The 16,769-nt window shown below is 31.2% G+C and overlaps 2 protein-coding genes across 4 annotated transcripts in view; one reads left to right on the top strand and one right to left on the bottom strand.

The window, feature by feature from the left end:
- Positions 1–16,769, bottom strand: part of LOC140040441 (kalirin-like) — a 151,976-nt gene that overhangs the window by 115,009 nt on the left and 20,198 nt on the right. For all 3 annotated transcript variants that reach the window (XM_072086391.1, XM_072086393.1, XM_072086392.1), the window contains exons 4-9: positions 14,188–14,278; positions 6,546–6,647; positions 6,155–6,268; positions 5,096–5,536; positions 2,904–3,026; positions 1,023–1,214 (exon numbers count right to left, since the gene is read on the bottom strand). In XM_072086391.1, the coding sequence (XP_071942492.1) occupies positions 1,023–1,214; positions 2,904–3,026; positions 5,096–5,536; positions 6,155–6,268; positions 6,546–6,647; positions 14,188–14,278 (1,063 nt within the window). The remainder of the gene's footprint in view (positions 1–1,022; positions 1,215–2,903; positions 3,027–5,095; positions 5,537–6,154; positions 6,269–6,545; positions 6,648–14,187; positions 14,279–16,769) is intronic.
- The window catches only part of LOC140040447 (uncharacterized), a 28,876-nt gene continuing 27,302 nt past the window's right edge, over positions 15,196–16,769 (top strand). Inside the window, exon 1 of the mRNA XM_072086405.1 lies at positions 15,196–15,212. The gene's annotated coding sequence lies outside the window, so the exon portion shown is untranslated. The remainder of the gene's footprint in view (positions 15,213–16,769) is intronic.

Below are 16,769 nucleotides of genomic sequence, written 5' to 3'. Positions count from 1 at the left end.
AATTTCAAGATATTTTAAATTACTTCTGTCTATCGTTCTTTCACTTAATCACAAACTGTACCTCACAAAGAGTCATTTAACTTGAGTACTTGAGAAATATTTGATTAAATAAAGTATACTTATATGAATTTGTTTGATTTGATCTTTAATTAATGATGAATTTGTGTTCCCATCTGTGTTGTAAATCTACTCGCTTTTCATGAAATCAGTGTGGTACTGATGTGTATACACTAAGTGAACAAATTGTTCACAGAGAGCGTAAAGTGGATTTCACAATTGAAAAAATGTTAAATTCTAGAAAACATGACGTTTTAATAAAGAAAACGGAAAATATAATAAGAGTATTGTTCATGAGTTGAACGATTCATTTCAATTCAACAAGGAGAATCTGAGTTGAATAGGACAGTAAAGCTTTCAATGAATTAATATTTTCTCTCAATAAACAAAAAACATTCATTTTTTTTTATAAGCAGAAGGTTTTTAACATTTCAGTCAGGTTAAATTTTATAATAAACTTACAACTTATAATTCCTTCTATTTATTAATTAATTTTTATTTTCATTACAGGTCAGACTTGTGGTAGCCAAAGTAGTTTAGGACACTTGACTTTCATACAGAAAGACTCAGGTTCAATTCCTGATAACAACTCCTACTTTACTCATCTGTAAATACCGGGTTGAAAAATACTAAAGAGGATAATGTGGCATGGAAAGGAAGTGAACTCCCTATATGCTAAGGCTTAGTACAATGAACTCCTACAAGTTCATTCTCATACATTCCCATTGTTACAGTAGGTGTGCTTGGTGGGTTTTTTGTTTCTGTTTGTCTGAATACTGGGCCCTCTGGGAGAACAGTTCTTGTCTAAAGAGGTTCTCCAGTATAAAGAAGATTTTTTTAAACTAAATTCAGAATGAATATGGGACTCATATTTATCTTTTGACCTTTTATATCACAATATTAACATTCTGTTTTGTGATATAATAAATTGAATTGAACAAAATTGTTTAAAATTTGAACCAAACCTCTTCAGCTTTGCTATGGAATATAACAGACATTTCCAACAATTTGGCCCTCTCATCCAATGCTTTGGAGAATGCTCTCCATTCTTTTTGTAACTGGTCAGCTCTGGTCTGGATGTCATCCTTGGCATAGTGACCACTTCCAACTAGATGTCTGGATACGGTCAGAATGTTGTTGATGTCTTGATGCATGGACTAATAAAAATACATTAAAAGGTTTAAAAATTCATACAAATTTGGTAATACAGTCAACTCTCCCAATACCGGACACCCTTGGGCGGGCATATATTTTCCGGTTTTTCGAAAGTCCGGTTTCCTGAAAACATATTTTTAAAGTCATCACGTGGTCACTGAAAATGCTTTGAATCACCGGTCCGAATGCTGCCCGGTACGGTCTAGCATAGGGATGATTGTGTCAAGCTAGTTTTAAATTAAATAAATACTGATAGGCCTAGGCCTACTTTATTAATATTAAACTAATTCAATTTACCTTTTTTAAAAGTTACATTATTTATTGTACAGTACCAATAAAACATGTTACAATAGTAAATTATTGTTTCTCAATGTGTTTTTAACGGCAAAAAGGCCAATGGCCACGTACGTACAGTGAACATAATTTTGGTCTGTTTATTGTTTTTCGTGCATGAGCTAGCTAGCAGCAGCAGCATGGGTGATCAAAAAAACAAAGCAGGGCTTTGATTGATGCGCATGTGCAGAGGTGTCATAATCAAATAAAAACGCCCACACCCAGACCACATATTTTTTAAGCTCCTTTATTTTGACGTAATTTGATAGCAATGATGAAAATTGATTAGGTAAACGAGCCAAGCAATAATGACACAATAATTAATTGGTAACATTTCAAAGTTTATTAACACTAGTTAAGTCAAGTTCATTCCGTTTACGTTTTGCCATAATGATTTCCAAATTTATAATGATGCACATTTTTAGTGAAACATTCCTTTTTAAAGTCCTATTGCAATTGTGAATTTAACAATACTTTAAACAAAACAAAGACACAAAGTGGAATGTAAATTGAACTTTATTAAAAAAAAATTCATATGCTAAAAAACGGAGTTGTTAACAACTCCCTGCTAAAAACAATAGACATTAAGACATAGCGCTTCGATGTGAAAAAGCCCACCGCAGTTTGATACGCAACAAAGCAATTGCCGCCTCGTGGGTTAACAATGAACTGACCTGTCAATCACAGTGTAGCGCTCCATGGCAACATTACTTGATCGTACCGCGAAATGTCGCGCACTTCATGCATGGTCAGGGTATGGTTAAAAGCTTTTGTACATTGTGAATGTATTGAATCCGAGTCAGCGACGACGATGTTACGTTGTTTTCGTAAATATTTGGAGTTTTTTTACTGTCAGTCCGGTTTTCAGACGCTAATTTTCGTGTTTTGTACTTCATAATTTGTCCGGATTCCGGAATTGGGTATTCCGGTTTTCATAATAAATTACAGTACATTTAGAATAGGGACAAATTGGGCCCCCCAAAAAAGTCCGGTTTTTGTGAATTCCGGTTTTTGGAAAGTCCGGTATTGGGAGAGTCCGGTATTGGGAGAGTTGAATGTATATCTTGAGAAAAACACTCAAACCATATACTATTATAATGTATTAATTCTAAATTTAATACAGTCGACTCTGCCAATACTATACTATAAGAAAACCGGAAACACAATTTTCTTGAAGTTCAAAAGATCCCATTAGACACACATTCAGAAAAATAAAAAGAATGTACAATTAAATATAGCGCAAAATGAACAATCAACAGAATTTCTGGAAAACCAGTATATAGGCGTGTTTGGTATAAAATTGAATGTAGATATATGTCAATAGTTTTAGAATAACAAAATTTAAAAACGAGTCATACCTTGACTTTGTTTGCAAAGTGTTCATGCTCTTGATGTAGCTCAGCGGACATTTCTGCAGAGTTTCCGATGTCTGTGTGGTTTACGAGAAATAAATCCTGGTTATGCTGTAAATTGTCTAACATCTACATTTATAAGGAAAAAAAACATCTCGCATATTAAATCGTTTCTAGATTAATTCAAATACTTTTTTTTAACAGATTGCAAGTATATAAATATTGTATGATGTAAATATATGAGCAATTTATGACAAGAGGGTAATTGAAAACATAAATAAGATAGTTTATGAATCTTTAATGATTAATATTAAAATTAAAGTATATAAAGTGACTCAGGTATCCTATGCATCTACTAATTAGAAATAAGGAAAACTAAAATACAGCAGAACCTCTATTAAGGGGACATCTTCGGGACCTCAAGGCTGGTAGAGAGAAGTTAAAAACAGATGAGGCAAAGTAGCTTTAAATATAACTAGATTTAATTCGTCACTATGACGAATTATAGGTTATATGCATTGATTTAAATAAAGATAATTGATTTTTAAAAGATATATTGATTGATTGATTTTCTCAGAATCTTTAATTATTTATAATATATGATAGGACTTTGCTAACGCGACCACCATTGCCGGTATCACAATCCGATCAAAGATCCATATGCGTATAATGTCATAAACCACATTTGTTGTTACATAATAATAAAGACATAAGTAAATTTTTATCTAGATTTCATTATAAATCATGTGTATAATCTATACACTAAGAAATAAATTTGAACAAACAATACGGATAATAAAAAAAAAATCTTATTTCGTTTCCCAAGGTGAGACTCGATCTCGGTACCTTGAATGCCATAGACACGAGCACACACCACCGAGCCATACACAACTAACTAAAAGTTGTAGAAAAATTCCTCCGTGTATTTACTATGCAGTAACCAGTTTGGTGCAAATAGATTATTACATACCGCAATGAATTATAATTTTTTACTATGATGACATCTTTAAAATGTAAACAAATGATGCACTGTCAAACTATATACTTTTAACTTTAATATATGAACTTTGGAAGGAAGAAAGTTAATGTTAAGTTTGTTATTTTGGCCTAAGAAAATGTCATAATTTGTTTGATTGTCGAAATTATTTTTTTAAAATTTAATATGCAATTAATGATGACTTAATCAACGTTTGTTCTCTTAATTTGATAATAAATCATACATATGATACATACACTTCAAGAAAATGAAATAAAAAATAGGTGTTCCCCTGCATTCTGACGATATATATTAATTTTAAAATTTAGCATATTTTCACCATTTTGTTAACTTATACGTGCGTAGCCAGTCACTTTTGACGTGCTCGTATAACGCAATTTCGAGTTGAAACGTGAATCAAATATGATGATATTATTAAAGAAAGATTGTAAAACAGAAATTGGGCAAAAAGAGTGCGCATTAACGTTTAACGCGCAGTGCGCGTGCAAAAATCGGCGCACTCATGGCAATTTTTTAAACGCTTAAAATTGCCTGAAACGTACTCTAATTTCATCGAAAATAAATTTTGACAATTTTGAACATTTTAAGCGCGCGTACGCAAGCGTTATATGCGCTACGCACGTAATTGTATTGCCATATAATGAATTATGACCTGAAATTTATGAGTACCAAATTTTGTTTAATTGTGATTCATGCTTGTGAAGATATGATTACAAACGTGATTTCGTAAAATCGCGCGTAGACCGCGTAATTTTTGATTGCGCATCGTGAAAATATAACCACATCGATTCCTGGCCATAAGGAATATACTCTGAAAAATTGATTTAGCTAGATGAAACTGATGCCAAGATAATTCACGGACAAATAGTGCTAAGGAAAGAATAAATAAATAAATAAATAAAGAAATAAATAAAGATTCTGACAGAATCAAGAGGTTATATGCATTAATGCATATAACCTAATTATTAATATAAAATATGACAATTTGTGCTGGGAAATTAGGGTGGACCAATAAAGCATTCCCTGGATGTCCACTGAATAAGGATGTCCCTGAAAAGAGGTTCTCCTGTATAGTGGTTTCTCTGAATAGGGATTGGTTAAAAAAATATATTGCCCCTTGCTTATTTCACAGGAAAGTGTCCACTTAATAGGAGTATCCACTGAATACAAAGATGTATTCTAAATATTGTAAACTCCTGACCTCGGAGGTGTCCTGTTCAAAGAGTCTCATCTGAAGAACCTGATCTAGCTTCAACTTCTTAAGATGCCAAACATGATGCAGATGCTGCCGTCTTACTCCGATACTATCCATCAAATTCATAATTGATGGATTCATACTCTGAAAATCTGGATTTGTCATGCTAGGTGGACCTCCGTAACTCCCACAACTACTTCCGTAACCACTGTCGGTGGTGCTCTCCTCGGAGGAAAGCCCACATATTCTCCGTAGCACACGATGTCCATCCTGATTGATTCGATCAATCGGGATGTTGTAGATCTCCTTGCGAAGATTTGTGTGGTCTTCAATCATTCTTTGCGTTCCGTAAATATCGTTCGCCGGATTCTTTGCACTCATTTCAATTCGCAACTTTTCCATTTGATCCATAAGATTAATAGCACGAGAGAGAAAATCTTCAATAGTCTAAAATTAAATACATTTACAGGTTTTAAAAATACACATTTATATGCTTAATATATTTACTTTTTAAATTAAAAATTAGATGTACATGCATTTTACTTCTTTTTTGAAAATTTGGAGGAGCCAATTTAATCATCCCAGAAGACATTACAGTAGTACAAATTAAATAGGATGTTGGTATTCAAAATAGAGGGCAGTAACAACACATTTTTGTCATCACCTTTATTTTTGTTTTTTTAATAATGTTAGAAAATATTGTTGTTCAATACATAAGAGTATATCAGTTAACAAGAAAACAAATTTCAGTTTGGTCGTACGTGCATAAATAAATAATAAATAACAATACTAAACAACAATTTTGTGATACATTTAAGATGAATTTTTTGAAATGAAACTACTTTTTTGAAATAAAAAGAAAATGGCATAGCACCCTCTATTGTGTAAAAATGGGATATAGTAGAACATGAAAAGGGGTTCAAAGATGAAGTAAGTCATAATTTGCTATTTGAAAAAAAATCAATTTCTGCAGGATGAAATACTTTTATCACAGCTTCTGCTAGATTGATTGTGAGGATGGTAAAGATGAATCGTGATGTTTTGTGGGTATACTATGCTACTTACAAGCCTTAATTCAATCCATTCCTCATGATCATATGGCAATAGTCCTTCCAAATCACCTGTGAGCTGTGAAATGTCTATTACCTTCAGTAATCCATCCAGAGATATCATGTGTGTCTAAATAAAAATACAAATATTTTAAATGAAACTCAAGAAAGGAAGGCTAATAATTACCCCTTCCAACAGGAAGGAATTTGAGGCTTAGGAAGTAGAGTTGTTTTGCAGTCATGCGTTACAACCCTTGCACTAGTTCAGGATTGAACCCGGGACATTGGGATTAGAAGGCAAGCATGTTGACCACCCACCTACACCGCTACAATTCCATTCGACTAGTAGCCTGTAGCCCTGCTCCTTTCTTAAAACACACTTTCTTTCTTTGTAAGAATCAACATACCTCAAATTTTAGTTTTGATGTTCCTAGAGAAGCTTTGTGTTTTTGCCAGAGACTGTCAGGTTTAATGATGAATGCCATGTAGATTAGATCCGGTAAACAGTCCTATAAATGTAAGATATAAAACATACTCAATGATTTTCTTTCTAAACATTAATCAATACCATATTGAAAAAGCATACCAATGTAATACAGTACATTCAATCAATCAAGGTATCACTTAGAATCAATTGTAAGAATGTTAAAGAAAGAAGCAGTTGACCTGTATATGTAAAATTCTTATCTTATGCCTCTTATCTATTGTAAACTTCAATATGTTTACTAGAAGATGACTATTTACCTATGTTATGTATTATGATATTTTTTTCTTTTTTTTCTTTCTTTTTATCTGTCTTTTTAAACATTCCTTTTTCAACTGTTATCGTTTATTTTTTACCTACCGTACATGCTGTGAACTGTTTTTCCTTAAGTAAATAAATGTCAAATCTTTTTCTCTTCTCACATTATCCCATGTATATAGCCAACCTAAACATTTTTGGAACTTTTGAAACACAATGGGAATGGTACCAATTTAAGTACTGATGCTGTTTACTATGAGAACAATTTTTTGGAACTGTGAAATAACAAGGATTTGAAAAGATCATTTGTACAGATAGGCTGTTAGTAAGTTACAGTACTTTAGGTAGGTACAGTGGCTCTTTTGGAGCTCAAATGGGAAGTCTATTTTGTTTAAACTAACGTATCTCTGGATGCAACACAACAAGATGTTAACACTTCTGGTTAAAGTCCACTTTTTATTTCTATTTTAAATTTACGTGTAAAATTTATCAAAAATTCATGCCATCTTCTTGTCACGTTCAGTCACTTTTACTAAAAATTCAGTAAAATATTTAAAGAATTTCTCGTCACACTGAGAATTTGACACGCTTCTTGCGTCAAAATTCAGTAAAGAAACAACTTAATGTCCCATAGCCAACTGTAGCCTTTGCATTATGTAAGAAAAGGAACGTTTAATCTAGTCTAAATTGTAGACAAACTGCCCATAGGGAAATTGCTTTGTCGAAACACGGTTCTTTCTGGCCATTAATTCTTGACGTATCTGCCAATTTAAGTCAATTTATATGAAAGTTGAAAATAGAAAGGTAATTCACGACAAGATAATGGTATTGAACGCAAACTTGTTAATTTCTTTGAAAGCTAGGTGTTCAATGTGAGTTGCAGGTGTAAAGTGCATAGTCTCTAGAGCTTACCTGTGAGGTGTATTGAAACAAAACAATATCAAATGTTTAATAGCAGTATAATTTACTATATGAAAACATTTCTATACACAAAATTGACAACAATGCAAAAATAATATTAAAAAGAAGCCTTCAGCTTCTTATTATTGAACATTGGAACTGAATAAAGATGTTAGTCAGAATTATAAGTAAGAAAATTGAAGATAAGATCAGAAAGCATCTAATTATATGCTACAATAATTTAATTTAGTCAAACATTTACTACCAATGTATTTTATTCCTTGCAGAATAATCACAAACATACCATGGCGGACATATTATATTTAGTCATGGTTCAACCAATATACCAATGGACAAGAACAAAGGGCAAGCAATGTTGCAACTCATAAGTTCTAAAGGACTATGCAATGAAATAGATAAGATGTATGTAATCACAATATTAGTTCAGACACCTAGAGCAAGTGGTGTTCTGGCCATGAAAGTCATATTAAATGATGTCAAAGTATCCAGTGGCCTAAGGTACATTTGATTCAAGATGGAAGGGCCAACTAATTGAATAAAAGTTTACTCTAGAGGTTAACTCAAGAACGGTAAGTGTGTTATAAAACAAATATGAACGCTTTGTGTTTGTTGAATATGCGTTGTTAATCTTTCAACATCAAAAAACTATTCTCCTATTTCAACTTATAAACATTTGTTATTTGTATATATACCTGTGTAGAATAAAGATCAATGTTCTCAACATCAATCTTACATAGAGAAGACTAGAATAGAATGTGATAATATACTGCAAACGTTCATGATTGAAAATAATTAAAATAATAATAATGATTAATGTATGTATAAATTTCAAAGGACCAAAACAACTATACATCAGTAAAGTGATTCACATGCAGACTTGATTAATTCCGAGGCAGATGAATGAAAAAAACGCAGAAAATTCAATAAACACAGTGCAAGGCACCGAGTAGTCTGAGAGCACTGATATGAACGAGAATTAATACAACTTTAATTTATATAATAAACTTGAACGAAGACATAAAGCAATCTAAGGTTTAAAAATACCTATGTCAATTACTTATTTTATTTTCATTTCGATAATAAATAAAGGGATCCATTTATATTTAGGTGATCCGCACTATACATTTTTAGTTTCAACGGATTGATGTATGGCGCTTTCTTAATCAAACCATGGACCTAATTTATTGGTCCATGCTACAGTAAAACTACATAACTATTTACCAATGTGTAAGGAATCTTGTTAAAAAACTGTATCAAGCCTTTCAAATAAGAATGAGTCGATCCTCTTTGTATAGTATAAATCATTACGAATAAAAACCCTATTGAATTATAGTAGATTCCATGTATAGCTTGAATTGTCTGTTCTATCCTTCATTCCTTAAACAAACATGCATAACATGTCCTACTTAGTTCTTGTAATTCATAAATTTCAACAGGATATTGAATTGTTTTATAAATTGTTATGTCAGTGTACTGTGAGATACCTAAAAATACACAGGTAAAGAAAAGAGCATCTAGACATTTCAGGTAACTCTCATGAGGATATCAGTTAAAATATGAACACAGCCTCTGTGCATTTACATGAAATTAAACCCAAGGATTACAACCTCACAGGCACCTACACCATGAATGAGCACGTTCTCCCAAGCAGGAGTAAATTGATGTAAATCGAGCGTTAACATCAACAATACTAACAACCCATCAGCTAACCAGTCAAAAATAAAAGAGGAATAAAAGAGCTTATGACTATCAAAGCATCTAGGCTATATTCAGTTTAGTAGCTGTTTTGTAATCAATAAAAGCTCTGCTTGCATGCATGCTCCTCCATTTTAAATTCAGGCTGTTATTTTTAATTAAGTAATAAATAAAATATAGCTTGCTGTAAAATGCCTTAATTTTGTATGTGTGTACCTGATACTGAGAAAATTATTGCAAATGAAATATTAATCCAATTGGTTTATAAACACATTTTTCGATGCAACCAAATATTATCATAAAATTAATTATTATTATATTATAAATATTAAATACAGTTTTTAATATACTATATATTTACAATGATCAGTGACTTTTTCTTCTTTTTGTTTGACACACTGCTCTTGCCACTGAAGACTTTATTACTGGGGTTCAATAAATATTCTTTCAATGAATAAACATACTAGACTACAGTGCCATATTAAAATACATTGACATATATTACTAAACAATACAGACTTACTACCAAAGTGAATGATTGTCACACATAATAAAAGTAAAATATTTCTAAAACCGTACATCTAATGTAGTATAATGCCAGTGTTCAAATAAAGCATAATCATTGATTTTAAATTAAATTACAAGCATGTGAAAGAATGGCCAGTGACAGAATGCTAATTGCAGATAATTAATATTCAATAAAGTAGACACAAATATACTGTGGGTACTTAAATATGAGTCAATTATTCTGTTAAATCAACTGTTTATTGTCTATTTATATAGGTAACAAATTGAGCATAAAAATTTAATTATAAATATATAGTAAGTTCATGACCAGTATAATGTACTTTAGTACATTCAATTTTTAGTATTATTAATATGAATTATAAACTAAATGACAATAATTTGGTTCTGGTGGTAGAAAGGACTATAAAACATAGATCCGGTGTACACATCTAGCTCATGTGCACTTGTGAAGTTAGTACATCTTTCAGGACGAGTAGGGGGTCACACCACGATGTACTGGTATATCACAGCCACTGATCATAACTGGGTCCTCTGGGAGACCAGTCTTTGAAGAGGTCACCAAATAAATAACAACAAACAATATATTAATTGATCTTTGGCATATAGAGGTAAATTGAAATGTTTAAAAAAAAAAGTAAGAACCCCTAATTTATTAAACATTTAAAAATAAAATATTGACTATATTTGACTTTGGATTTTTAGCACATCGAGCAATGTGAACACACGAGCAATGTGAACACAATCTTATTGGACCTCAGAATTAACAACTAATCATAGCATAGCCAAGCTGTACTAATAGCATGTCTGGTCATAATAATAATAATCAGGGTCTCATGCACATTGGGGATGATCGTATCATTTGTGCAATCATGCATGTCGATGTTCTCACAGCGTGTACGATACAACTCTATTTCACTGTTATTTTTTTCTATTATAAATGATAAATGAGTTCAAAGAAGATATGAGACAGAATATTTTTAATGACCAGATTGCAAAGTAGTAGTACATTATATACAGTATTATGGAATCTCGTATTCAGTTTATTGGTGTAATTTGTAGACTGAAGTAAAAATGCAGTATTTAGTATGAATAATACACTATCTAACAATTTTAATTTATCTCAGTACATTAAAAATATAACAATGACAAAAATATTTAAATTGTTCGTTCACTAGTGTCATAAAATAAATTAGTACATAAACTATGTTATAAAAAGGTAATTTAAAATTTCAGAAATGAGATAAATATGCTAATATTTTGGTTCTTTGAATAAAAATTACATAATTATACTGTAAGTAGTTATGTAGATTTTGACGGCCGACCTCTAGAATTAAGCTCTGTCCACACTATCAAAGTTAAAAATGTAATGTGCCTATATATTGACATGCTGACATCATATGACTACCATGTTTGGACATCACTACCATATTTGGACACATTACACTTTTTTTTGACCAACTAGTTTGATAGTGTAGACAGAGCTTTAGAATACTTATTTTCTTAACACCAGTCCGATTATTACCAATGATTTCCATATATAATTCTATTCCATTGTATGATAATGACTAGATACAGGATGAAGTACTGTACATTACCAAACATCAATCAATATAGCTAATTGATGCAATGATGTATGAAACACTAAAGTGCATTTCATACCATAACAACACCAACCATATCCGTATGTTGAGTCATACAGAATTGCAAAATTTAGTTCAATCTGAAGTAATCACATATAGCTATCTGGGATGTAATGTACATAGCTACAAAATGCTATAGTACATGGATGCCATCAACAAATATCTTTCAGTCAAAGGGGTTTGTCACCAGTTTCCTATTATCAACAGATTTCTTAAAGAGTGGGAAGTACACATTGGTCGGTACACAGTGATCTTATTAACTTCATGGGTAGAATAACTTTCCGATATCAATAGTGTTAAATAGTCACTATCCAATCAAATTTGAACTGTATCATGGAATTTCCATTGTGCCAAATGGTAGTACTGCATGTCTGCATATCAAAAAGAAAAGATCACAGTTGTGAATTTTGGTTACCTGTAGGCCAGCGTTTTCTCATTCTCACAGATTTCCTTAGTTTACCCATTTAAAAATTTTATTTCCAAAATATAAATGACCATGCTGGTTTAGAGCCAATGCCTGTATATATACACCACTGACTCTTATCGTTAAGAATGGACGTGGAATCCAATGCTTCGGTGTTATTAGTAATTTTATGTATAAATTTCTACAAATTTACAGTAGTCATGATAACCAATATTGTATACAGTAAGGTAAGGTCTAAAATGAACAATTTGTTATATTAGTAATAAATTAAAACTATATTGTTTTCATGATAAAGTGTATAAAAGATAAAATGTAACACAAAAATAGGTAAATTGTTAGCAAAAAATACATTTTAATTGGAATTTTTATAGGGTTTGGGATCAGGTATGTTAAGACATTATTTCCCATGAGTTTAAAATGCACATTAAAATTTACCTTGTAGAAAATCATAATTTGAAACAGACAATTAAAGCCATATGGCATGGCACCTTTATGGGTGACAGAGTACTGTAGTCATTGAGATATTATATGGAACATGGTATGTCAATAAATATATACATCAAGTTCATTTAAATTTAAAAAACTTTAGAAAAACCGAGTTTTATATTACAAACAAATAACTTTATTGTTTGAAGGATGTCATACTCACTGTACTATATTATGGCATATAAGCGTACTGTATTTATATTATAGTACTGCATCAGGGGTGGATCTACAGTAAGCGGTTATTACTTTTTCATTTTGACAGACTATTAATATCTAATACTGCTCCCTCATTAAAAAAATATGGATCCCCATGTGCGTAGTATAAAAGGTTATCAGCACTGATGAAGTACTTCAACATTGTACCTACTGTATCTCAGTCTGACATTTGTAATTTACATCGAACAAATAAATATTAAAACTTTAAAATATAAAAATAACATTATGAAATAATATACATATAAAGAATCTATAGTACGGTATACTGTAGATACCAGTAAGGTCCACCAATCACCTTACAGCATAACATAATTAGTATATTTAATGAATCTTGACACAATGCAATATATTTTATTGGTTAATTGGAAAACAATTATTTTTTAGTTGGATTGAAGTGTGTTCAGTTTTGTAATTTAACTTTTCAATCTATGATTGACAATGAGAGATGGGACAAAAGTCAGTGATGATATATAGAAATGCGCGATTAACCAGTAACAGATGAAAAGAGTATTATAACAATGTGCAATGAAAAAATAAATGATTTAGTTGTTCTAAACGACATGATGATTCAGAAACAAGCCATATGGACTAGTCTAGTGGTAACGTGCATCATTTTATTGTCTGCTGTGTGTTCTTGTTTATAAATAAACTAGCGTCTTGTACATGCTCTCATCACTTAATTAAAACCAATTGTTGATTGTTAAGACCAGTGAGTCATTGCTTACTCAAAAGTATGTACAGTACTGAATCCGTTTTATTAAGAAGGTATACTAAATGGAGACAACATCATCATCAACATAGATATCCCATTTAATCAAAGATACACTTTATAAATTGATTAGAGGCGACAGAGTAGCCTCGAAGATAATGACAGTTTTTTGGGTAAATAATATATAATAGAACAATTTTCCAAATATACCAAAATCTAATTTTTCACAATTTGAACAAAAATATTTATTTCTAAGGGAAGAGGCTAGCCTTAATTTAAAAAGTATATAAGAAAATCGTATATGTGCAGTGAGTGTTGGTATATTTTAAAATATTATACATGGAAATTAGCTAATTATCAATATAATGAATGGATATCCAATTTATTTTTTAAAAAAAAGAAAAAAACCATATTATAACAAAATATAATGACACAAAATTCTTGGAAACTCAGTAAATAAAAGATTGAGATAATTAATTATATTTAAACATTAAACAAGGTAGGTACAGTACATTTAAAGTTATTGTTAATGTTAGGTGTGAGGTTTTCGACTGTAAAAACTGTGTATAATTAATATAGGAATTTATTAAAATTCATTTTTTCCTCTTTTTTTTTATTGCATTCCTTTCTAACCCTAATTTTTAAAGCCTTACTTGTATATGAGTCATGTTAATGCTCATTATCTTACCTGTAAAATCTTTAGGAGAGGTTTGACTGAATTCCATGTTGTACCTCGCATATCAATCACAATGCTAAATCCAAATACTTTTACTTCTTGTCTAAAATGACAAAGGAAACAAAATATCATCAATTAATGTTTATTTTTTTTATTAAATACATCAGTATTCAAATTCAATAAAGAAGAATTTTTTTGAGTGGCTCAAATTTGAGTCATCTCTATCATATTTTGAATCTGACAGTTTTTTTCTGTAATTTGAAATTTAAAACTAAAGCTCTGTCTACACTGTCAAACTTTATATGGACATGATGATGTCATATTACTACCATATTTGGGCATATCACTACAGTATTTGGGCACATCACACTTTTTTTGTTCCAACGAGTTTGATAGTGTAGACGGAGCTTAAAACAATACAGTCCTACATTTCTATTTTAAACTTATTTCTTGTTTTTCAATTGATGACACATTTTAATTTTTTTGAAAAGCTTTCTTCTTTACATTTTAGATTGATGACTTGCACAGTCACAATATGCTTAGATTTATTTGAGTGATGAATATTTATTCTTAAAATGTTGCTTTCCCATTAATCCATTAGTGTTCCTCATTCCGGCAACTTTTTGTTTGCAACAAATTTGTCTGTGTAAGTTTGATGAACAATGTTTAAGATGTGATTTTGACATAAACAAAGAACTGACTGAGAATGTAGGAAAAGAAACGGCTGAATATTACATAGCTATAAGATGAAGTTTCTCATTACAATAGAAGATGGAGGACTAAAAATGTGTTGAGTGTTAAAATACAAATAGGATGAGCACTATGGATTTTAATGAAGGGTAACAGACACTACAGTCAAGAATATAACTGTACTTTAGCAACATTATGTTGAGAGTATTGTAGTTTTCCATACAGCCTACTTCATTCTGTGTCTAACTGTATCTGGTTACTCTCTAATAATCTATTGGTGATTTGGAATAATCAAACTATAATACATAAACAGGACTGAGAAGATAATAACAAATTAGTAAAAGCAGGTAAGGATTTCCAAATTATGAATGTTAATTATTAATATTTTATTTTATTCAATCGAAACCAACAGCGATAATTACCGCCACTAACAGGTTTGATACAAACAAAGCCAGGACTGTTTAAAGCACCTTGATTGGTCCTGACATTGATCAGGGGCTTCTCTCGTCCAGTGCCCACCTTGACCACAGGTCTGAGGCAGATACTAGATGCAGGGGCTGCCATAAGAGTCATATTAATAATTATTATTATTACAACAGGATATTTCCCTTTTCCAATCCCTGTTTTATACTAAAAATGTTTTTGGTATAATTTGGTGCTTTTCCATTTAATTAATAAGAAATTGAGTACATTGATTGATACACACACTAATTGGTTTTTCCAATGTACATACTGTACTTTTTTCATTCATATAATTCCCGCCCCTTCCATCACCCTTAACCATCACCCCTATCTGTGAATAAGAAATTGCATTAAGCAATTTGACAAATCAAATGCAATTGAAATATAATTTGGGGTTGGGTCAACCAGCTCAGCTACAGTGATTAAGTTCACTTAGGTTGACCCTGGTCTCCCCAATTTCAGTTTTTTGTTTGTTTTGTATATACTTAAATAGACCTAATAAATAATGAAATGAAATATAATTTTTGACAATGAAGTTTATTGACCTGATTCAATTGCAGTATATTTGGTGGACTAATTACATTAGAATTGTTTAGTAATTTATCTTATAGATTTGAAAAGAAAACTCCAGATTTCATGTCTCCTTTTTCTTTTAATACACTCATATGTTGTCTTCATGAATTATGATATTTGTTAAATAAGAATTACAGCCTTCCAATGTAAAGAATGGCTATGAACTATGCATCTTTACAATATGGTCCTCTTGTGTGTCTTCAAGTTTGCTATAAATCTTATTGTATACTACATTTGCTAAGTCAAAACGATCCGGCACGTTTCCTAAGCCAGTTGATGAATGATGATGAAAGTTAGGTTCAAGCTAATGACCAGACAGAAATGAGAATCTAATGCAACTGCAATAGTATATTTCATGCTACTTTCAAACAGGGACCTACATACAATTTAAGCAAAAGATAAACTTCACATTAAATGAAGTAATTGATAATGCCATGGATAAAATGTGAAGTCAGTTTGTTGATCATGTTGATAAAAGTAAACATGGCCTATTTCAAACTAGCTTACTCTAATCCATATCAGGGAGCTAATGTTAGTTTTTAACCGAGCGCAATCTGGGTGGAAATGAACAATATGGATGACGCAATTCTGCTCTGGCAATTAAGATCAGGAACTTTACAGTTACTATATCAATTTCTTTGGATATCAAATCAGGGTTTTGGTGATTTAGTATATACAGTACAGTACGATGGGCTTTGTTTTCATGTGAGAATTCAGGATGTATGACAATAATATTTTAAAAACCTGAATATGGCACAAAATCTATTAACATAGACAACCCCTTTGGGCTGTACCTTCTAGAATAGCTTGCTTGTGTAAACAAAGTAATTGTATATCACTATCTGCTATACAGTATTCACAGCTTAATT

This window comes from Antedon mediterranea, chromosome 2 (assembly GCF_964355755.1).
Source record: "Antedon mediterranea chromosome 2, ecAntMedi1.1, whole genome shotgun sequence".
NCBI lineage: Eukaryota > Metazoa > Echinodermata > Crinoidea > Comatulida > Antedonidae > Antedon > Antedon mediterranea.
This window is presented reverse-complemented; position numbering and strand designations above follow the sequence as displayed.